The 23,841-nt window shown below is 46.0% G+C and overlaps 1 protein-coding gene across 1 annotated transcript in view; it reads left to right on the top strand.

The window, feature by feature from the left end:
- The window catches only part of MYO16 (myosin XVI), a 466,166-nt gene that overhangs the window by 391,539 nt on the left and 50,786 nt on the right, over positions 1-23,841 (top strand). Inside the window, exons 31-32 of the mRNA XM_026493590.4 lie at positions 1,814-2,085; positions 11,911-12,972. Coding sequence (XP_026349375.3) covers positions 1,814-2,085; positions 11,911-12,972 — 1,334 coding nt within the window. The remainder of the gene's footprint in view (positions 1-1,813; positions 2,086-11,910; positions 12,973-23,841) is intronic.

The following is a 23,841-nucleotide window of genomic DNA, read 5'->3' as shown; positions in this document are numbered from 1 at the left end:
TTAATGCAGGGTTCAGTCAAATACGACAGCGGTTACGAGAACAGGCATGGGTGTGCGCATGGCTTGCTATTTGAAACCTCCGAGCAATCTAAAAGGGTCCCTTCCCGTGCTTTCTTTTCACGCCATAGATGCTCTGTGTTAGTTTCACCGTATGAAATGGCTACCGCTTCCCCTGCAATGGCGCATCGCTTACCGTCTCAAGGCCACAGTTTTAAGGCAGCTCACATTTCTGTCTTAGCAAAAATATACAGCTGGGTTCTTGACATCGTTATACAAGTATTATGTATATAAGGGTGACTCATAGAAACTTCTGGCAATCTGACCCAAACAATGGAGAGGGCACTCCAAAAACAGAGAAGTGGTGAAATCAATGCTCTGTACATATTATATTTCCCTTAGTCATTTGTCACGGTTTCCTCACCAATAGGGAAAGTTTTGGGAAAACGCTTTTTATTTTAAAGGCACTTTGGATGCTGAGCTTGGGATAGAAATGTGGGGGCGACCTGGTGCTTCTCCATCTTATCAGTCTTGCCTCTCTGCTAAGGATGGGGACACCCCTGACCCTCATTACCTGTCCCCGGAGGTCAGGGACCTGGGTCCTCGCTCGCCATCAGGCAGGTGTTTGTTTTTCCATAGGAACTTGGCATTAGCTGGTCGTTTCTCACTGAAAATGACTCCCCTTCGCCTCGACTGCCTGTGTCAAATGATTTTTTATTAAAGATGAAATGGTGATGTGTCTCTCGCTAATTAGCTTCAAATATCTCCGTGATTAAATACTGAAAAAATTCCCTTTGTACGGAAAACTGTAATTAAACATTACAGGGAAAACAAATTATTCACTGACTGCCCTGCTTTCATCTCCGGCTAGTTCATTTTCTACATGGTTGTCTGGCTCTGCCTCGTGGTAGATCCCAGCCCGGCTGCTGTTCTGCCACACAAAGATATAATTACAAAAACAAATGCTTGGAGACTCCTTGTAAAATGAACGCATTGGCATCTCACTAGGACATGATTACATTGACATGTGAAGCCAGAAGGGATTTTTTTTTAAACCAGATAACTATTAATTTTATCTGACTTCCAGAATAATATTTATTATTTTCCCTGCTGGAACTAAACAGCCACCCCAATTTCCCAATTTGATTATGTATTCATTTGCCTGTATAAAATTAAGTGAAGAAGTATTTTTCTACTTATTTATTGACTACCAGCGGTTCGCTTGGCATTGCACAACCAGATGGAGGAATGGAACAAAAGTAATAATTCTGCACATCATTAAATAATTGCTCGTGGAGTTTAAATGGCAAGGAGAAAAAGAGCGAGCGAGAGGTGTAAATCTTTGATAGTTTTAAGTCAAGTACATACTCTTTGGCAATGGGAGATGGTGATGAACTCCCAGCATTTGATGCATCGGTAACTCTCTATTAAGATGGATTTCCCAGAAATTATCATTCAGATTGAAATTCTGGTTTTTTGATTTGCTTAATAATCAGAGTGTGAAAAATTCATTCAGTGAATGCCTGATAGAAAACGTGGCGCTCCTTGACAGGTGCTGCGTTTGGGTGAGATTCTTAGAAAGTCCCCGGTGAGTCTCTGCTGTGCTCCTTTATCAGAAAGCAGGCGCCCTACGGATGGGTCGCGCTCTCTGGACGCGCCCCTTCCCAGAGCGCGGCCCAGGCATCCTCCAGCCGGCGGGGAGGGCTGTTCACCAGAAAGCCGGAATTATGTCTGCTTGAGCGGGTTCACTGTTACCACCTGCATAATGCCTCTGGGCCCCTCTGCTGGGGTGCCGTTTGTGTTTCGTTTCCCCAAGGGCCGAAGACAAGGCTGGACCCAGGCATTTCCACTACAGCTCCGGCCCGGTCCCCGTGGTGGTGGACAGCCTGATCCAGTCTCTGGCGGGCCCGTCCACTCGGTCTCCTTCTCTGCACTCGGTGTCCAGCCTGGAGGACAGCAGTGGCCTCCCCTCGCCACGGAAACAGCCTCCACCCAAGCCAAAGAGGGACCCTACCACGCGGCTGAGCGCCTCCTATGAGGCCGTGAGTGCCTGCCTGTGGGCTGCGGCCAGGGAGTCCGCCAGTGAAGGTCAGCAAGGGAAGGAGGGGGGCGCTGGTTGGGGCCCCGATGCTCTGCCTTCCAGTGTCTGAATGCCCCCAGCAGTATCATTGCCCTGATCTATTTTTAATAGAAATAGGTCCAGCTGTTGGCTTGCCAGAAGCTCTTTAATCATTAAATATAAATCATACGTATTCAGTTCTCTAAGGGAGTCAGGGAAAAGCTACTGTGTATCACGTCCTTACTGCCCCTGCCCCCCGGCAGCGTGGGACCAGAGCACGTCAGAGTGTCTGTCCTTGTCCCGGTAAATGTGCACTGATTAAAAGCCTAAAAAATTCATCGGGCTTCCCTGTTGTCACTGTCTAATTAAAAACCAAGCCTGCTTTATCATGTGGAAAGTGAAACATGCAGCAAAATCCAGTCAGCAGAGCTTTGGGGTCTAGCTGAGGGAAGTTTCTGCATTGGTGGCCTAGAAATATTTATGCGGAAAAGGGGGAAACCACAGTCTTCTGTCCATGAAATCTCTCATCAACTGCTTCATGCGACTGTTATCACTTAATGATTCATTTTTCCAAGAGTGAACAGTAGAGGCAGAACGTCTTGGCAGGGGACGTACTGATTCCATGGACTTACTGTCACTACCCCCAGTTGGGCCCCATCGTAGGCCCGTGGGTTACACCATAAATAAAACAAACAGGATCATCCTTCCTTGTGGGGTTTCTGTTCTCATGGGGAAGGACAGGTACTCGACACGGTGCGCAAGCCAATACGTGAAGCGTTTTAGCAGATCACGGCTGCAGAGAAACGTACACAGGGTAAGACATGGTAGTACAGGGTAGGGGTGAAACTCTATGTGGAATGGCGTGTAGGGGCCACTAGAAAGTTCCACCTGAACACAGGAGCACAATTCCTTCCATAAGCAAAGAGCCAAGAATACAAAACCGCAGCAAAGCCACGCACTCATCTGTGGGAGAAGATGGGCGATACCCCGGGGACGATGGAAAGACCGTGGCTCAGAGGCCGTGGCTCAGAGGCCACGAGCAATGAGAAGGCCTCAGCTACTTGCAAAGATGCTTCTTATTGGTCACTTTAAGAAAGAAGGAATTTTTAAGAGAATATTGAGTTAAAAAAAAAAGCCCCTTGCTGTTGTAATGTCTGAGTTATGTCATGATCGTACGGAGACAGAGGAAATGTAGAAGTTCCGAAGTTAGGGAAGGGAGTGCAAGTGTGTTTCTCCATCATGGCAGCAAGAACAGCCACGAAAGGTGAAAATGGCCTTAGGGAAATCTCAGGAGGCCAAGCTTCGGCGGACAGAGATGTGAGCGCAGGCCCAGTGTTAGAACAGGATCTTCGGAGATGCGGGGTCTCCTCTGATGCACCACACGAACCACAGGGGACTGTAGTCTGAGCAGATCATAAACACGCCCCCACGGCAAGGGGAGTACATCCCATTTCCAGCCCCATTTTTGGACCTCTGTCCAGTATTTACAGTGTGGAGCTCAAAAAAGTGTGCTGAAGGACGATCCCTTTGGCTTATTGGAAGAGGAAGAATGGCATCCAACAGGCTACCACTGACGAGGTGAGGAGCGTGTGGAATCGAGGCAGGATATCATCAGAAGCTGGAAAAACACAAAACAAGATTGAACTTGCAGCGTGTGTAAGGTGGCTCCCTGTCCAGATTCGAACGCCGCACACAGGCTGTATAGATTTGAGGAAGTCAGCCCCAGAGTAGTCCGTAACATCTAAAAACTCCTGTGTGTGCCCGTCCCCAAATCATCTGCCCTGAGATTCTGGAGTAGTCAGGTGGTGCCAACTAGTCACGTCATCGGGAAGGGAGAGAAAGTACTGGGGATGATGTCAAAACACGTCCATTAAGAAAAAGTGACTCGAGAACCAAAGGAGAGAAAAAATATATATATAAGCAGAGGACAGGAGATGGCCACTCCTGTGGGGAATCACCAGGCTCGCTGTTGAAAATACATGATGTGATGCCATTAGAGTTCCGAGACTTTCAGGAGAAACTGAAGTTCTTGGAACCTAATTTCAGCTGGCATGTGACCCAGGTGCTTGTCGGGGTCTCCCCCACAGATTGCACCCCATGAGCTCAGTCAGATTTTGAAGGCCAGCCCCAAAGGTGGTGTTTTGATTGCTGTCTGCACTAGCTGTCCTTTTTTACAAGATGCCTCACATGGACTCTACGCCCACCACCGCATCTCCCGCCGCTGGACATGAACTCCATCAAATCTGCCGATTCCATTCAGCAGATGTGCCGACTGGTTTTTGTAGCATCAGGAGTTGGGGGCCAGTGGGGGTCTGGTCACCTGGATTTCCAATCCATAATTGCACGATGGCTACACCCTCCTGAGATAAACCTGGCATGCACAGGGGCTCTAGCCACTTTTATGCCTTTGTGACAGGAGCTGAAATGTCCAGGACAGGAGCCACTAGCCATGTGTGGCTATTTACATTTAACTTCAAATTAAGTGGAATTTAGAACTCAGTTCCTCGGTCATTAGTGACACTGCAAAGGTGTGGAATCTCCAAACATCGCAGAAAATTCCGTCAGACAGCACTGATTCTACACACTTGTACTCTGAGGACAATGCTGGGGTCTTTGCACCCCGTAATAGATCACAAAACTGTCCTTCTGCAGAAGATAGGAAGAAACTCAGATTGCTATTTAATATGCTGTGTCAGCCTTGGTTTCATAAGAACAAGGACCACAACCCAGTCAATTTCTTACCTTGAGCCATTCCTTTTGGCTTCTTAAAAAATCGAGTTCAGATTCTCTTCTTTTTAGGGAAAACTGCTGATTCATCTCCAAAGGTTATGTAGTGAAAGGAGGTCTGATTAGAGAAAGAGAGCCAAGAATCTTAGAGAAACCAAGGATTAGGTCACATTAAGCCTTGTGCCTAGGTCTGTTCTTATTAACACATGCCTTTCCTATAGGTTTTCATCCAGTAAACTGGGCTGTAATAAAGACAGGCAGTGGAGAGCGCTCATTTTTTTTCACCATCTTTGTGCCTGAAAAGCATGAAACAATTTTACGAGCCAGTAAATTTTGACACTTATGTGCTAACTATTAGCAAGCTAGGGCCAACTGTTTTGAGAGTAGAGTTGACCCTTGAACAGCACAGGCTAGAACTGCGTGGGTCCACTTATACATGGATTGGTTCTCGATACAGTACAATACTGTAAACGTAGTTTCTCTTTCCTCATGATTTTCTGCATAATGTTTTCTTTTCCTTAGCTTACTTTATTGTAAAGATACGGTATATAATATATATGCAAAATACGTGTTCATGGACTGTTGATGTTATCGGTAAGGTTTCTGCAACAGCAGGCTATCGGTAGTAGAGTTAGGGGAGAGTCAAAAGTTACAGGCAGATTTTCAAGTGCAAGAGGGGTGGGCACCCCTAACCCTTGCATTGTTCAAGGGTCAACTACTATTTTTTAAAAAAAGTCTGGGGTTGTTCTTTGTCAACAGTGACTAGGGGCAGGAAGAACAGGGCTTCTCCTCCTTGCTAGTGGGTTCCCAGCTCATGCACCCTTCTAGAGACTTGATTCTCTAAGCCCACGATGCAGACTTGCTCCCAGGCATGGGGTAACTGGATGGGGAGATTGCAAGAGACAGGTTTTGTTCTAGCAGCGCAAGCCTTCCCCTTTACTCTCCTGTCTGTGATCTCCACACCCACCACCCCTTCAGACTCCAGCAGCCCATTCCTTAGAAATAATACCTTGAAGAATCCATAATTTTTTAAAGTAAATTGCTATATAACTCCATTCTCAACAAGACCATTTATATGCATAGATACAAGAATATTTCATCCCTGTAGCCTAATTTGGAAATAACATTCCATTCCTTTTCTTTCTTTTCAGTCTGGTTTTTATCTTTACTTGAGAATAGCTCTTGGCACGTAGTAGGCACTCAGTAAATACTTATGGAACAAATGCATGTTATAGAAATATATTTCTTTGTACTACTTCCATTAAAGCAGAATTCAATTCTTATCAATAAATCAAAATAAGCACAATTTGGCCAGGTTCAAAATGTACCCTTGAGATTTGCTGGATTTGGCCTGTCAGTGTATTTTTCACAGAAGTCCCTTGATTATATTTTTCTATTAGCTGAAATTTGACAGAAATTAGGTATTCTGTGAACACCATCCTGAGAATATGTTACTGGATATAGAAGAACAAGATTGCATTTTTCACGACTTAACGACACACAAGTCCTCTCAACGCATAGTAGTTAAGCATACCCTATGTGGCTGGCTCCCCCCGGAGGGCCACAGAGACCAGCAGGGAGATAAATGGGCAAACAAATTATAAGATAAGCAGAGTAACAGCAAAGAGAGCAGATGGTGTGGAACACTGGTCAAGGGGGCTGACCTTTGTTGGAACCTGGGGAGGGGTCAGGAAGGACATCTCCATGACATTACGCAGGTGGAGTAAAGTCCAATATGTAAAGATGGGATAACAGCAACATTATGGACTCCTCCCACCAAAAAGAAATGTTATAAGGTCACAGTATATCACAGCTCAGTGGAAGCCCTTTTTTCCCCATTTGTAGCTGGTTGTGCATCGATACGACATTTACTCATGTGTGCATCTGGTCCATCGGCCAGCTAGCCAGCATTTATTTGGGCGTCCTTTATGTCCGAGGTCCCATGCGAAGCATTAAGTTTGCTCTGAAACTAGGCAAAATCAAACTGGAAGGATTGGAATGCAATGGATACGTACACACACAGATAGAACTATTTTCTTGATGAACAAGCTTCTCATTCATTTTTTCTCATAGATTAAATATGTAGGTACCTGGTTTTCAGTGAGAATAGGGCCAAATAACTTGTGTCCTACTCCAAAATGGTGACTTAAAAGCCACCTGACATGCCTTAGTGAACCTTCAAAGGGCAGGTGTTCTGTACAAGAACATTTTTATCTCCTAACAGAAACTCAGCATGACGTAAGTCCCTAGATCATTACACGGTAGCTCAGATAAAAGTCAAGTTTGAGAATGTGGGGTTTAGCACTTACGCTACTGTTATGACGCCAGGCCATGCCCTAAAGGTGTCCTGTGACCATGAAAATAAGTACCTGGCCCCATCTTGGTGGGGTCACAGATGTTTTACCCATAAATCTTAGGACTCAAAACATTGTTAAGAAAATTATTTTTTTAAGAAAATTCTTAATATAAGTTCATTGTTCATGGCCTGTCAATCCATATTTGCAAATCAACTATTAGTATTTGTGTGAACACACACACACACACACACACACACACACACACACAGAAACAGCCATAAAACCAAATGAGACTTTAATACTCTAACTGTGGTTTTCTAATTGTATTTTATGAAGACTGAAGCTTTCCTGTTTTCACACCCAAAGATTCGAATTCAGTCATGGGCTCCTCTGGGTGGTCCTCAGTCCAGGTCCTTCATGAGGCCACAGGTGGTGGTTGGAATCATCTGAAGGCTGGTCCCTTGCACTGCGGTGCCTCAGCCATGTGAGGACTGGGACAACGTGGGCATCTCTATCTCGAGATGTTTTCTCCATGTGGTTTATGTGGTGTGACAGCTTCAGGGGCGCTGGACTTCATACCTAGAGAAACGGTGTGTCAAAGATACACGCCCAGGAGAGAGGACGCCAGGCAGCCTCAGAAGTTATGCAGCCTCACGTTCACCACCTCCCTTCCACCTGTGAGGCAGTCCCAAGGGTGCATCCAGGTTTAAGAAGGAGAAACAGACTCCACCTCTTAATAGGATGAGACACATGGTGGCCAATTTTTGGAAAATACAATTCCAATCCACCCACTGGACAAAACAATTCCTACCCTTCCCGCATATGAAATACAGTCACTCATCTTGCAAACTCCAAAGCTGCCTCTTCTCAGCCCACCAAGCCCAGACCCAAAGTCCCCATCTCATTGTCTTGGTCAGGCCCAGGCTTCCTGGCTCCTCAGGTGGACAGCTCTTCCAGGATGCCCCATTCTGCCCGAAGACAGGCTCTCTCCTCCTTGCAGCGAGCAGACCCTGCAGGGATGGGTGCAGATGTTCTTGACTGGAGACGGAAAGCTTGGGAGCACAGTAGTTCTGAAGGACACCTGGGCACGGGTTGCTTGCATCTGGAGTAGGATGGAGTCCTGGTGCCTGGAAATGATTTTCCACGGCTCTTAGGCCCATCGTCTGCAATCTTTGCTGACCTTTGAGTTATAATTCCTAATTCACAAGGCAACTTGTTTAGGGCTGATCATTCTCTCAGCCTACTCATAAAATTTTGAGGCACCAGAACCTCTCCATTTGGTAATGACTCTGCCCCTTTCAGTGCACACTGATACAATTCCTTTAAAAGCCTTGTGAGTTTCTTGTGAGTCAATTTGTAATCCATTCCAACGTTGGAAATCCACGGACAGTAACTTTTTGAGACAAGCTCTTGTCTACTCTGGGCTCTCTATAGGAGTTCTACAGAGCAAGACTCTTGATATTCTTACAAGTTCTGTGGTGCTGCTTGTGAAGGGTGCATGAGACACTACTTCAGCTCTTCCTGGGGTCTTGATAAAGGGTTTCAAAGTCATGATCTTGGCTTCATCTTTAGATACGTTTTCAGGGAAATGCCCCAGATTTCATCTCTGCCTGGAAGTCATGTCTTCACCTCAGAATTATTTGCCATCTGGACAGCCTACCAGTGAGAAGCCATGTTGTTTTCAGAAAGAAGAAAGAAAGAAAGAAAGAAAGAAAGAAAGAAAGAAAGAAAGAAAGAGAAGAAAGAAAGAAAGAAAGAAAGAAAGAAAGAAAGAAAGAAAGAAAGAAGGAAGGAAGGAAGAAAGAGAAAGAGAAGGAAGGAAGGAAGGAAGGAAGGAAGGAAGGAAAGAAAGAAAAAGAGAGAGAAAGAAAAGAAAGAAAGAAAGAAAGAAAGAAAGAAAGAAAGAAAGAAAGAGAAAGAAAGAAAGAAAGAAAGAAAGAAAGAGGAAGGAAGGAAGGAAGGAAGGAAGGAAGGAAGGAAGGAAGGAAGGAAGAAGAGAGTAAGAGAGAAAGTCCTGGCTCCATTATAGTTACTAGCTCTTTCTTTAGCTTACGTCTTTACTCTCACATTTTACTAGAAGCAGCTAGAATAATCCAGTAGGCAGCTTTCACACTCTGCCTGCAGCCCTCCTTTGCTAGAGCCTCCAGCTCTTTGAGCATGGTTTCTATTTTCCACATCACTGCAGGGGTCAGTGTTGCTAACCCTTCTGTGGTGGCATAAAAAGAGCTGCATTTCCTCCAGCTTCCAGCATCTTCCTCACTTTCCATGAAGCCTCCCCAAGAGCGTTCTTGACTATCACTGTGCTGCCACTCACGTGGTCTTCAAGGCTCCTCTGATCTTCCAGAGCCACTGTCATCCTTTTCAGTGTCTTTTGTCGTAGCACTCCACGGGTACCGATAGCTGCATTAGGCCTCCCTTGCCATGTAACAAACCCCTCCAAACTATAGTGGCTTGAAAGAACAATGATGGTGATCCTGTCTCTCTCACGGCTCCAGCAGCTGGCTGGGCTCAGCCCCAGCTGAGGTCACACAGTGGCTAGTGCTGGAGTCATCGAAGACTCAGTTCACTATGTATTTCTGATGTCTGGGCTGGGGAAACCCAGACAGCTGAGGCCTGGAGCAGATGGGGTCGCCTGGCATCTCTCGCTCTATGGCCCTTCCACATGTTCTCCACTGCAGGGCTGCTTCAGGGTAGATGGACTTCATGCATAGAAATCAGGGTCCCCAAGACGCGTCCCAGGGGAGCAAGAGCCAGACAGAAGCTGTGCTGCCCATGATCCAGCCTCAGAAGGCAGGTGGTTTCCCCTTTGTCATAGTTTATTCATCAGGGGCAGTCACAGAGGCCCTGCCAGTTTCAAGATTCTGGAAGAGCATGTGGGATTGAAAATATTGTTGAAGCCAGTTTTGGAAAATACAATCTGCCACAAATCCTTTCAATTATTCAAATCTTCAGAACAATTCTGTAATACTAATGTTAAAAATTTGTTTGGTTCATTAACTTTCTAGAAGCTTATGAGCTGCTGTGTTTTAGCACATTGAAAGCCTTTGGAATAATGCTTATGAATTACAGAATTGTGCGCTTTTGGTATTTTCTGCTCTTAAAAATTGGCTGCTTTGGGGAACCCTGTATAATACTGGCTTGCAAAGATGTCCAGTGGGTTAGAAAAATATGCTTTGTTCTTTTTCTTTCTCTTTTGGATATCTCCCATTTGGTTCATGTTTACAATGTGCCAGCATAGGAGCTGAGCACTTTCCATACAGTATGTCTCCCTTTTATTCCTCCAAGATAATTACTGATATCACCATTTTGCGTGTGACAATACTCGGACTTAGATTTTCCCAAGTCCTCTTTTAAATTACAGTTTGCACCCTGCCACCCACCCCCAACACAGACACACAGTTCTGTGACCCCCTTATTGTGGCCTGCTGTTTCCAGTCCTCATGGCATGTATCACATTCCAACATGCGAAAGAATTTACTCATCTGTTTTATTTACTTGCTTTTACTGTCTGACATCTCTCACTAGGGCAGAAGAAGGTAGGGAACATTCTGTCTGTGTTCACGAATGTGTCTCAGTTAAATGCTGCTTGAATGCACGGCCAACTGAACGACTGCTTGAGTGAATGGTCACTCTGGGATCTGAATCCAGATCTCTCTGACTCCAAAGTCCTTACTTTTAGCCACGATGCCCCACTGGAGCCCCAACTAGAGACAGAGACCGCTGTCAAACAGGCATAGTGACAGAAAAACCTGACTGCCTCAAACAACTCAGAAACTCAGCAAAATTAGCTGCACTTACATTACAAATTCCTTCAGATTAGTAAAATACCAAATTAATAAAATTGTTCAAGATTTTCGAGAAGTTTTGCTACTTCAGCAAAACTTGAAGCAATTTTCCGAAATTAAATCTGTTTCCAGAGAAATTTTAGTTAATAAGAACACTATTACAATTTATAGTAAAAATATATTAGAAAAAGAAGTCTTTTGGAATTTGGGGGCATTTTTTTAAAGTAACCTTTAATAAATGTTTTTAGAGTCATATTTAAGTGGTTCTTCTCCCTCTTTCATTGTTTTTCTGAGTATCTCCCCTGTTTCAACTTAAGTTTCCACCTTAGGAGTTTTTTGTTGTTTTGTTTTTGTTTTTTAAGTAATCTCTATGCCCAGGGTGGGGCTCAAATTCTCCACCCAGAGGCCGAGAGTCACATGCCCTACCCACTGAGCCAGCAGCGCCCCCCTCCACCTTAGAAGTTCTTAGTGAAATGTTGCACTCTTGATTTCCCTGTTAAATATGTGTTTCTCTTAAGGATTCAAATATATTGTACAACTCACCCTAGGCATCGTGTTTCATAAAGTTCTTTTCTAAGGAAATAATCTCTCCACGCACCTTGGTGTTGGTGTTTTGTTCACTGTATACCATTTACAATGAGCTTAGGCATTTCCTTCAGGAAGCCTCCATATGCCACTAGCTAGCTCATGTGCTTGCTGGCCCTCGTCTTAATTTCCGGTCTCTAAAATCCTGAGGGTTGGTGCAGCCGGCACTTACGTGAAGCTGCATCAGGCCCCAGGCCTGCAGGAGTGGTAGGTTCCAGCAGCCCATCTGAAAGGCCCTTCCCAGGCCCTCGCCAGGCACTTCCCCTTCGCAGGCCACCCTGGGGTCCTCATGATGCGTTCCTCAACGGGTAGCTGTGGCCTCCAGCTCCAAGATCTGCATAGGTTTTCTCCTTGGCAGTCTGGGGCTCTGGAAGGCAGAGGGAGGGAGGCAGGCTGGGCGCTCGCAGTGGGGCCCGGGGTCTGGCTAACACCTGCCATCCCTCCCCTGTTCCCCCTGCAGTGCTCACCCGACCCAGACCTCACAGCGATGACTACAGCACCATGAAGAAGATTCCTCCCCGCAAGCCCAAGCGCAGCCCCAACACCAAGCTCAGCGGCTCCTCGGAGGAGATCGCGGGCGCGCGGCGCAGAGGCGGCCCTCAGCAGCGCGCTCCGGGGGTCCCCGCGCCCCCCGTGCCCCCTGCGCGCGTCCCACCTGAGCCCAGGCCTCCGCCCGACCCCGAGCCCGAGCCCGTCTACATCGAGATGGTGGGCCGCGCTGTCAGCCCGGAGCAGGTGGAGGCCGTGTACGAGGAGATGAAGTACTTCGCGCCCCCGGAGGTGTCTGCGTTGCCCCCTCTACTGAGCGACAGTCAGAACCCCATCTCCTGGGACGACGGCAAGGGGGGCGGCCAGGCCGCTGGGCCCTGCAAAGACGCGTGCGACATCCCGGCCCCTTTCCCCAACCTGCTCCCTCACCGTCCCCCGCTCCTGGTGTTTCCCCCGACCCCTGTCACCTGCTCACCGGCGTCTGACGAGTCGCCCTTGACGCCCCTGGAGGTGAAAAAGCTGCCCGTGCTGGAGACCAACCTCAAGTACCCGGTGCAGGCCGAAGGCTCGAGCCCCCTGTCTCCACAGCATGCCAAGAACCAAAAAGGCGACGGGGACAGGCCCACGTCCCCCGGCCCGCCTGCCGCTAGCGGGTCGCCCCCCACGCCGCCGCCCCCTCCGGCTCCCCCGGCCCCCCGGCCGCCCACACACTTCGCCTTTCCCCCGGAGCCCCTGGGGAGCGCGGGACGAGTGGCGGCGGCCAGCCCCGACGTGCCCAAAGCGCCCCAGCCGCCCAACTCTGCGCCCGCAGCGGGCCCGTGCAGCTCTTTCTCCAAGGCCCCCTACTCCCCCGGGAGGGCAGCCAGGGCCGAGCACAGGAAGGCCAGCGCCAGCCCGTCTTCCCCGGTGCCCTACAGCCCCCCGAACTGCAGAGCGCTCGGCAGCCCCCTGGACGAGCTCACCAGCCTCTTCAGCTCTGGGAGGAGCGTGCTTCGGAAGTCCGCGGCGGGGAGGAGAATCAGGGAGCCCGAAGGTAGGGGAACCAGCACTCCGGTCTGCACAGAGATGGACGTGCATCTCTGCCCCAGGGTCTGCGTGCTTGCGCACACACGGTCACACATGCACATACCGTCGGGGGCCAGTGAGTGGCCATTCAGAGCAGATGACAGCTTAAAAAGTCGTATGCAGCCAATATGGTCAGGTGGGGAAGAATTCGTAATTCCATTTCGCATGGGAAGGCTCATGATATAAAAACACATAGTACTAAAACTGAGTTCAATACGTTTTTATGGGTATTGGAGCAAGATTAAATTTGAGCTATTGTTTTCTTTCCTCTAATAATGCTCCCTTCTAACACGGAAGTGGTATTTTTGTAGCATTTTCTGGCCGATTCCCATTTGATTCAGGGTTCACCATGAATGCCTGAGTGTCCTTCTGTCTGTCCATCTCACTTCCACGCCAGGTGCCCGGGGTAAAGACCTATCCATCACTACCTTATACTTAATACTGCTCACCTTGATAGTGCTTTGGATGAATGATTTTTCTTCTGTCCATGTACCACCCAAGGAGCACGTTAACTCTGTTCTATGAATTCCGCAGCTCAGCCTAAGGGGTGACTTGCACGAACACGGCAGTCACGTGACTGAGCACACCTCGGGGCTGTTCCAGCCAGAGGCTGTTGCCTGTATAAAAAAGTCTGTATTTCATGTCCCTATAAAAGCAGAAGGTAGCTAGCAAAAGATCCTCGGAAAGAACTTTCGCTAACCACATGGTACTTCATTCAGATAAGGTAGCCTTTGTGCCAAAGGTGTCATTTGGCACAGATTCTCATAATAATCACAAATAATGTAAATCATCTTCCAAAAAAGCTTCCTACGGCTTTTATACAAAAGCAAAATATTTCCCAGTATTCTGTGTTTTGAGGAAGAATTACATTAATATAAAGCATCTTCTCTTTAAGGAAGTTGTAACAGGTCCCTTTAGTCATGACGCCATTAATATCCACCCCTCCAGGTAAATGGCAACTTTTAATATCCTCACTTTACAGACTGAGATGGGAAACTTCAAGGTGAAGAGGTTAAAGGCCTTCTTAAGTTCAAGTGGCAGGATTGGAAATAAAATGTTGACCGATGATGTAACTTTTTATGTACCTATTAACCTACTGTCTCTCCAAAAGAAAATATATAAACATGCTCCTTTCATCATTTGGTTAGGAAAATTACAAAAACTCTAGAAAATCTAGAAAGCAATCTGAATAAGTGAAAAGTAGATCAAGGTAAGAACACTGAGCAAATGAATAAATAGCCTACTTCCTATTTATTCTTCAAATACCCTAATTATTTGTTTTGCTGACAATGTCTTAAGTATAGATCCATCAATAAATGAAGTTGTCTTTGTAAGTAGAAGAATGTTTGAATTTCACAAGTCAAATAGTATATTTGAAGGAACAAAATGGAATCTACGAGAAAAGCATTAAATGAACAAATTAATATTTGCCTTTAGAACTAAAAGTTAATTAAAATATCATAAAGCTCATTTTACCGTAGTTAGGAATTGGGTGAGTTCTTCTTGACTCTATTTAGGAAAGTGAAGTGGATGGATTTCTAGACACGTAGTTAGGAATTGGGTGAGTTCTTCTTGACTCTATTTAGGAAAGTGAAGTGGATGGATTTCTAGACACGTAGTTAGGAATTGGGTGAGTTCTTCTTGACTCTATTTAGGAAAGTGAAGTGGATGGATTTCTAGACGCACCATCAGGAACTCCCTGCGCTGAGGACTCAGTGTAGTGAGAAGTACAGTGGGGCCTCCAGGCATGGTGCGTGAATTTGCGCATTATATCTCCCTGGGGTGGCATTAGCCAGTATTTGAGAACACGCATCCAAACCTCAACGACAACACTGTTAGTTCAAATCTAAAATTATAAAGTATCTATTTTTCTACTGTGGGCTTTTACAATACACTCTTCATTTGAAAACGTGGCTTGAGCCACTTATGACTTTCTCATAAATACATGAATTGGCAACTTCTGCCCCAGCACAGTAGCTGTAATAACCAAAAATTTAATAATATGAGACCAGGTCATCCCCACACACCAGATTACAGGAGTTCCAACTCCACGTTTGAGAACTGGGTCATTCTTGATGGTCCGTGATGTGGGAAATAGGTTTGCGCGTTTGCATGGCATGTTCTCATGGGATCTTACAGGTTATTCTTTTAGAATAAAAGGGGCTAAAGATAAGATGTGGAAGAAAAAAGGTCTCCATGCTGAAGCTAATCACTGGAGCTGCTCTATGATGATTAAGGTTTACACAATTTGATCCTGAAGTCAGTAATCCATTTTCTTCTGAATGAATTGAATGGCTCTTATTAATGATTTACTGTAGTCTTGGGATTTCTTCCCTTTAAAGTTTTAAATGTTCTACTTTACTCTCTTTGTATTTAAAGATATTCTTATTTTCACCTGAAATGGCTTTCTTACCAAATAATCCAGTGGGTGGCTAATTCACCCTCCAGGCACCTAAATTAATTACAGCTCATTTCTTGCATTTGTGGTCTGGGGAAATTGTTCTGCAAATTTGCAGAAGCCTTCAAAATATTCCCCTCGCTTCTTTGAAAAGTGACCTTGAGGAGATTACACTGCTCACTATTACCCTGCTATGGACATTTCCCGTTAAAATAGAAAGGGCAATGGGTTGTGCGTGGTGATGTAGGGATGAAATCCATTGGTGTGTGATTCTGCTTGGTCGCTATTCTGCAGACTGAGATATGGGATTTCACAAATATTATCTTCCCCCAAACGGTTGATTTTCTATTGACTTGTGAGCATGAGAACTGAGGCATATGAAGTCACTCAGATTCTGAGTCCAGGGTGCGTGGCGTACAGACGGGAGGATGCGGATGGCGACGATGGCAATGGGTCCGCAGCCCGAGAGGAATGATGTTGGGGGCCAGTGGCTGTGGTGCTTACTGGGCAGGTCCTGTTTTCATGACCCATTGAATTCTCTCAAGATGAGAAGCTATCTGCTACTATTATCCCCATTTCACAGACGGGAAGAATGAGGCTCAGAGAGGACCCCCCTTGCTCTCAGCGCCGTCCTCCTGTGCGAGACGTTGCATGACTTGAGCTCGATGATTGGGTCGCAGAGGAAGTTTTATCTACTCACTCGGTGGGGCCTCCGATGGCAGGAAACAGAGGACAAGGTTTTAGATGTTCGCGTTTTCTTGCCTGGGGTGTAACAAGTCGGACTCCTAGACCTGGGGTGGAGAAAACAGTTTCATACATTTAAAAATGCCAAACATGTACTTAACACGTTGGGAGTATATATACAGTTTAGGAATAGCGTGTGTGGGCCACTTGGCCCTTAACATGGAGAATGACTGAATGTTTAATTATCTATGCCTTTCTAGATGCAATTATCCCATTCATTCACAAAATGTTTTTCATCTGATATTACAATATGACTAATATTATTATGCCAATTATTTCTAGTTGCTTCGTTTCAAAAATCACGAGACCTAATTTGAATGCAAGGAGAGATTCATTGGCTTGTGTAGACCACTAGGGTGCTCCATTGCTCCAAATGGCATCCCAGAGTCCGGTCGAGTTTATCTAGAACATGAAATAAAATGAGCATGTTATTCTCCACTCATTGGAAAGACCAGGATGATAGGACTTTGACCAAAATGCAGCGCACCTCAGAAATCTGGAGAAGAGAGGAGGAGAGCCAGGCTGACTTAAGAAAAAGACTGATTTGCAGAATACTTTTACAAAAATTGTTTTATTACTTTTGATATTGCGCATCCATAGTTTATAAGATATAAATAGATAGTTTAAAATGATGTAAATAACAACAAAAAAAGCACAGCATTTCTTTGCATTTAGTAGGTGTTGATTAAATACTTATTTGATGAAAACGTACCTAAAAAAAAGCAGCTTGACATATGAATGTATTTAACAGACCCAGCCCTCGAGGCATTTTTACTTAAAGAGAATCACCTAAGCCGAATAGAAATCACTGTTCATTTCAAATACTTTATTTTATTGCCTAAATAGTCTGAGTAAGAATATTTTGAGTTTTCAATCAGTGTTCTGTAGCTGAATTTTCACAATTTAATGTTTTATCCCATAGGGCCCTTTGTTTAAAAGGGAGTTCTTTTTAAAGTTGGCCTTACAGAAAATTTCAAACATATGCAAAAGTAGAGGGAATAGATTAATGAACTCTCTCCATGGCCAGTCCTGCTGTGTGCGCAGTCTTGCCCAGCCCCCACCTTCCCCACTGGATTATTTTGAAGTGCATTCCAATGTCAAATCAACTTATGAATAAATATTTACAAATATTTTATTTAAAAAGTCCTTTAGGAAAAAATGAAAGATTTATTCTTACATCACTTTAATTAGTCCAGACCAGTGGGTCCATTTCAGCCTTCACGGATGTAAGCCTAATGCTCCTGAGAGAAACCTGCTTCTGGAAACCAGGGCATCATTCTTCATGATAGAAACTAAATAATTCTAAGGGTTAGCTTTCTTCCTAAAGAACACTGGCCTGTGAGATTGTCCACATGGACTTCGAGGTCAGCCCCTTGTACTGCCACGAAAGATCAAATAAAATTAGAAAGGGTGGATCTCTAAATATTACCCCCGAACAGAACTAAGAGTAAAAAACCAACATTCCAAAAGACATACAGTTGCTTCTGAAATCAATATTTTATGAGGTTTAGATGCTTCCATGCCAGATTAAGTAGTTACTTATTCATTGTTTAGTAACAAGAAGAATGCTTTAAAATCACTGAAATGTCATGAAATTCCTGGCAGAAGTCTGACTTGCTCGAGGGCGATGTCTGTAAGCTGCTGTTGTCTTCTTGGGTTTGAAGCGCAAGTTTGGACACCATCTTCGTTCGGTCTCTGACGCATCCTAATGAGATCACAGCAGAAACTGCTCTGCCTCCTGCAAATCTCGACCCCCCAGAATGGGCTGCAGAGCTTGGCATCCCGTAGGCTTCTTGCCTCTACGTGGGTTCTTCTAGCACTTTGTCCCGTGCGGGGCTGTTCGTCTTCCTCCCTCCCTGCACAGTTTCTCTCCATCCTGATTTATTTGGGGGGGAGGGATGAGGTGGGGGTGGCCTGAGGCATCTTGAAAATCATGAAGGGCGTGGACAGACAAGCACATAGTTTACTGATGTGCTGCTGTCTGCCTTCCTGCCTCCCGTAACAGTCTGCCTCCCATGAAAGCAAGGCATTCCTCCGCATTCTGGAACGATTTTGAGTCAACACTAAATGTCCCTTATTTTCCAAGTGAGTAAGTCCTTTGGAAAGATGAGCTTGACACCCCGGAGAAGCAAGTTCTCCATTTCTCACTAAGTGCCTAGGAGACAGGGGTGAGCTGTGTAGGTTTTCCCCGTGCCAGTGAGCCCGAGCTTTGACAGAAGGAGCGGACACCTCTCTGTGAGAAAAGGCTTTTGTCCCCCCAGTTCTTGGCCCCTCTGCAGTTACAGGCAGGCTCTGTGTTTGGGACGTGTTTGCAGGGTTTCTAATTTCCCAAGTCACACATAGCTCATCCCCACTTAGAAATAAGCTTTCAATTTTAATAAACTGATCAGTAGCCAAACTTACCCACGTTAAGAGCACAAAGCTCTTTGTCATCTATATGAATTGGACAGTTTGTTTTTAAATGTCTAATATTTGTTGGGAACGTTTGTGACCTTCTTCTCCCAATTTATAGCGCCTTCTCTTTATAAATGCTGGCGAATTCACACAGGGCAGTTGTGCAGCCGGGGGCCCGGAACGGACTTGCACTGACTTGCAGACTTACTTCCTCACACATTCACTTTAGTGGAAGCACAGGGCTTGCTACTGGGAACCAGGAAATGGAGAAATCTGTGTTGTCCCTGCCCTCTCGCCGACCGTAGGACGCAGACGGGTCCGTCCAGTTTCAGTGAGTGGAAGTCTAGTGGAGGAGAGAGGCCTGGGGGTCATAAACCCTTTGTGGGCCCAGAATTGAGCTCCAAGTGGCCCGTGAGTCCCCAGTGCTTGGCCCGTTCTTGATTTGGTGGAGAAGTGTCAGGACTTCATCGATTGTCACAGAGTGTCCGTGGCTGGGGAGAAGCAAGGGTCCACGGCGGTGCTGTGCTCTTCACAGGGTGCTTCTCACGGGGCTGCCAGAGAGGGTGGGAGAGCCTCACTCCAGGCCTGCCTGGTGAGCAGGGCGAGTGGTGGGCGATGAGGAGAGGATGGAGTTCCCCAGATGCACCAGCGGGACAGCGGGCACGGCAGCCAGAAGAACCCGTGTGCATGGGGCCATGTGAGCCCGGGCTGCACGGCCCGTTAGCGCACAGGTGTGACGGCTGCAGAAGGGGCAGACAGAGAACAGGGGCACTACGTGCCTTGCATGGAATCAGGGCAGGACGAGCTTTCTACCTGGAAGTCCCACGACAGGGCTCTGAATGCGCTCCATTGTGTCTCTTCGTCCCCTGGGAATTCAGCAGGAACTCTTCAGGTCTTCCCCACAAAGAGTGCCCAGAGCCGGAGGGGGGGATGACCCAGAGGGTTAGTTCTGGGTATGCGCGTGTGACCTTGTACAATGGAAAATACTCGGAAATGCGATGGAACATTTGTTAATGGTATTCTGTTAATAATATTAACAGCCGACGTTTGTGAAGGGTTGTTTCTTGTTGGCCAAGCACGCAGATGTCTCTTCCGTCCCCACACCTTCGGCCCTGTGTGAGGCCAGCGAAGCAGATGGTAGCATCCCCATTTGCTAATGAGCAATCGGAGAGTTTGAGGGATTAAGTGACTCTCCCATAATCACAGGAACTAACTGGTCCCAGAGTCGGGAATCAGACGTGGCTCCTTTCTCCGAAACTCGGGAGAAATTTCGATTTCTGTTCTGTGAGGCCGTTCTCAGTCTGCACAAACAATTACAAATTTGAACTGATACAAAGTCCCTGTCTGAGAGAATAACCCCTTTCTGAAGTTAAATGTAAACTCACGACCAGCAAAAGATATGGGAGAAAGGCATACTTTTTCTTTTCAGTGATTTTCAACAGCCCCCATGATTGGGATAGGAGAAAGACGTTCGAAAAAGCCTCCACCATTCGCCTCTTGGTGACGGACGTTCTAGACGAAAACCAAAAACAAACAATAGCAACTCATCAGTTTCTGAATTATGTCAATCTGGAAACAGAGATGCAGGTAACGGCGAAGGTAGAAACATGTCTGGACAAAATCCTCGTGACGGGCCTCCAGTCCCTGCCCCTCAATCAGGATTTGTTGGGAAAATATTCAGCCCACAGGCCTCATGACCACGGATGTCCACTGGGCCATGCTGCTCTGTTATCCTTTGAAACCCAGGAGCAAAACCGAGCAGAGGGTGGTGACGATTAACTATGCAGACCAACCTGATCAAAAAGTAACCTTCGAGTCATGTGAATTATCTTGGGAAATTACCTGAATCTATAGCCACTAGCATGCCAGTCTAACCAGAGATATGCATCTTGCATAAATAGCTCATCATTTCTGAAATGAGCCAAATGCAGCCGAGAAGCCATCACCACTGGGATGTTCTATGATGCGCTGTCAGCGGGAGAAGAATCTATTGTACCTGGAATTCTGAAGGGGGAGAAAAAGAGGCAGTCTTTTCAGAAGTGGATTATCTTTCATAACCAGTAAATATTTTTCATGCTATCAGCCCGTTAAAGCAAGCAGCTATGGTGTATTGTGGATCTCTGCACGGGATTGTGAATTAAACTCCCACGGGGGCTCCGAAGAGAAGCCCGGCGCTGTATCTTGTGAGGCACTCAGCAGCTCCCCTCAAGCAAGTTAATAAAGACCTTCCTGACAATGTGCATCTCATTATTGCCACATAATACAACATCCTGGGGTTTTCTTCCTTTTGTGAAGAAATGCTTAAAAGCGACGTGGTGCGTGGAAAGTTTTCCTAAAGACGGCTGGATCGGTGCCATGTTCTCTTTCTGCTTAAGAGTATTGGCAGAGGAAAACCTATTTCTTAATTACCTACCAGCGTTCAGGTCCTTTCTGCCGACTTGAATCATTTCTATGATTAATCCTCAGATTAGCCCTGAGAAGCTCACACTACCTGACACTTGGCTTTATCCAGTATCACGTTATGCAGCGCTCCGTTCCATGAGTCCGCAGCGGTCACCTAGCATCCACTGTGTGCGAAGCTGCATGGACTTTTTTCTAGTCTGGCTTTTATTTCCATCTTTTTCTCGTTTCTCCTTGAAATCTGCAACGTTCGTACCCACACACCATACATTTGCAATGACTGGCCTATTGCAATCATACATGTTAATTGTAATAAGACAGTAAACAGTAACCTCGTCCCCTTTGCTCCCCACTCAGGTGACTAGGTCCTAAAAAGTGCAGGGTCCAGACAATGGCAGGCGTGAGCTAGGTCTGACATGATAGAGATTTACATCAGAGCGCTCACTGTGCTGCGATGCCCGAGAATTTGTGCATCACCCAGAACTGCTGGAAAACCTACAAGAGAGCTGCTTCACACTCAAAACTCTGGCTCATCATCCAACCTAATTGTTCAAAGGCAAATTCCCTTTTAAAGAGTGAAAGAACTGACATACACACACTGGGTCCATGGGGCTATTTCCCAGGCAAATGTGCATGTTTGGGATTTTGGTTTAATTACTCTTTGACGTGGAAAGATGGACAATCCATGAAGAAGTAAGTTTGAGAGAGAAGACGTGGGCAAAGCAGTGGGGGGAAGCTATGATCTCTACAAAGGCATTTCCATGTTACTGAAAAGCGAACCAAAGCTCCCAGCTATTAAATTACCTTCTGATGTCACCTCTGCTTGCTGGAGCTCCATTTGCTTAACCTGTTCTCAGGTGAGATCCCCAGCCGATGGGGTCAGGGGGGTTTCCACAGCAGGATGGAGGGAACGCATCAAAGTACAAACACCTGATTTAAAGTGGGGGAGCCTTCGTGTGCTTCTGCCCGCTCGCACATCCTTTCTTAGGGCTACGTCCAGGGTCCAGCCCCAGATCCTCTAGAGCAAAAGAGCATTTATGTATGTATTTTATTTTCATGAGAACTGGATTGACTCTATTTCGTTTCTTGGTATTTAACTACGTTTCTGTATAGCTAGTAAGCGAGTCCTTGGATTTTTAACAGATAAGTTGCTTTTAAAGTAACTCCTGAAACATATAATCTCCATTGCTCGATTCAGGGGCGTGAGCTTGCATTCCACGCTTACCATGTCGTTCTAGTGCCTTCTGGCCACCCCTGATCTCCTCCGCATACACCTGAGCACAACGAGAGGTTTACTGAATCACTTACGTGTTATATAAGACAGTAAAACTCTAATTGTTAATATTAATTCACTGGTGTGGTTGCGGTGTGCAAGGAGGGGTCTCCGTTCACTCACGGAACCTTGGAATCGTGTCTATTTCCAGAGGCTGAGGAGTGACGTGGGACAGAGGCACTGAGCTCATGTTTGGTGATGAGAGATCGTAAGATGCCTTTCTGATCTGATGGTCATTAGCGAACCCAGCAGTGTGGTTCAGCTGCCAGTCAGCATTTTCACTGCTGCGAGGATGGAATCCATCCTGGGAACCCTTTGTAAGGATTTTAGGAGAAATGTTCTGCTTTTTTTTTTTTCAGATAATAAAATCATTCTATGACATGACCCCAAAACACGTAGTTCTTCTCAGGACTTATGAAAAATTAGAGGTTAACTCCAGGCAAGATGGTTCAACTAGCAATCAGATTTTATATTGCTGTTTGCCTGAAATTTTCAAAGAGGTTTGGAAAAATCATCAAGTAAGAAGGGCAAGCTTCACTCATTTTTTTTTTGTTTATTCTAAAAACACATCAGGGATCTATTTTGTGCCAAACATTGTACTAAGGGGTATGGATTTTTAAAATAAAATGTAGGGTCTGTTCAGAAGCCTCTCACAGCGAGAAGCATGAAAACTCCAGTGTATCCAGGCGGTGAGAGACAGTTTGCATGAAGACACGATTTGGGCATCACGAAACACTACTTACCCTCAAAGCTTGTGAAATGCTGTGTTTTTATTCATTTGGTTCTATTCTCCTTCATCTTTAAATACTTATCATGACCCACTAAATTGATTTCCCAACCTGTAAATATGTCCTTTGGAAGACTGGTCTAGCAGGTGCGATTTATATGGAAGGATGCGAGGGATTTGAGAGCAAACACAAAGAGAGAAAGAACCAGGGCAGGAGGACCCTGGCCCCCGTGAGCACTTTGTGGTCCATCCTGCTCTGTGGTCATAGGGTTTTGTGCGAGGGCATGGTGACACAGTAAGTTGTGTTTTGGAAAGGACAGATGTCTCTCTTTGATTTTTCTGGAATGGAAAATGGAAACATACACACTGTAATGGTGATTAATGAGAGATGCTTAGTTGTGGGGCGTATGGGAAGGGGACTCCCACCTTCCGACTGCCCTTTTGGTGGTTTCTTCCTTCTGTAGTGGATGAAATGAGAATCCACTTGAGAGAAGGTTCAGCCTCGCCCCACAGGGTCCCAGGTGCTCCTCGCTCCGCGTATCTGACATCAGCGCTGTGATATGTCCCTGCGGCGGCTCAAGGGAAATGCGCTCACGTGCGCTTATGCTTTGGAGGCATAAGGAATTAGTGGCTCCGACCCGCCTGGCTTTGGTAAAGGATGCAATCACAGAAGCTACCAAAACACAGTCCACGTGGCTCGCCAAGAATTCTGACAACAATTTAAATCTATATAGAGATTTTTATCTTTTATTTTGTTTTTTAAAACGATTTTATTTACTTTTTAGAGAGAGAGGGAGCATGAGTAGGGGGGAGGAGCGGAGAGAGAGAGATAAGCAGACCCTGTGCTGAGCAGGGAGCCTGACACGGGGCTCGATCCCATGACCCTGAGATCTTGACCTGA

Source organism: Ursus arctos, unplaced genomic scaffold (genome assembly GCF_023065955.2).
Source record: "Ursus arctos isolate Adak ecotype North America unplaced genomic scaffold, UrsArc2.0 scaffold_10, whole genome shotgun sequence".
Classification (NCBI taxonomy): Eukaryota; Metazoa; Chordata; class Mammalia; order Carnivora; family Ursidae; genus Ursus; species Ursus arctos.
This window is presented reverse-complemented; position numbering and strand designations above follow the sequence as displayed.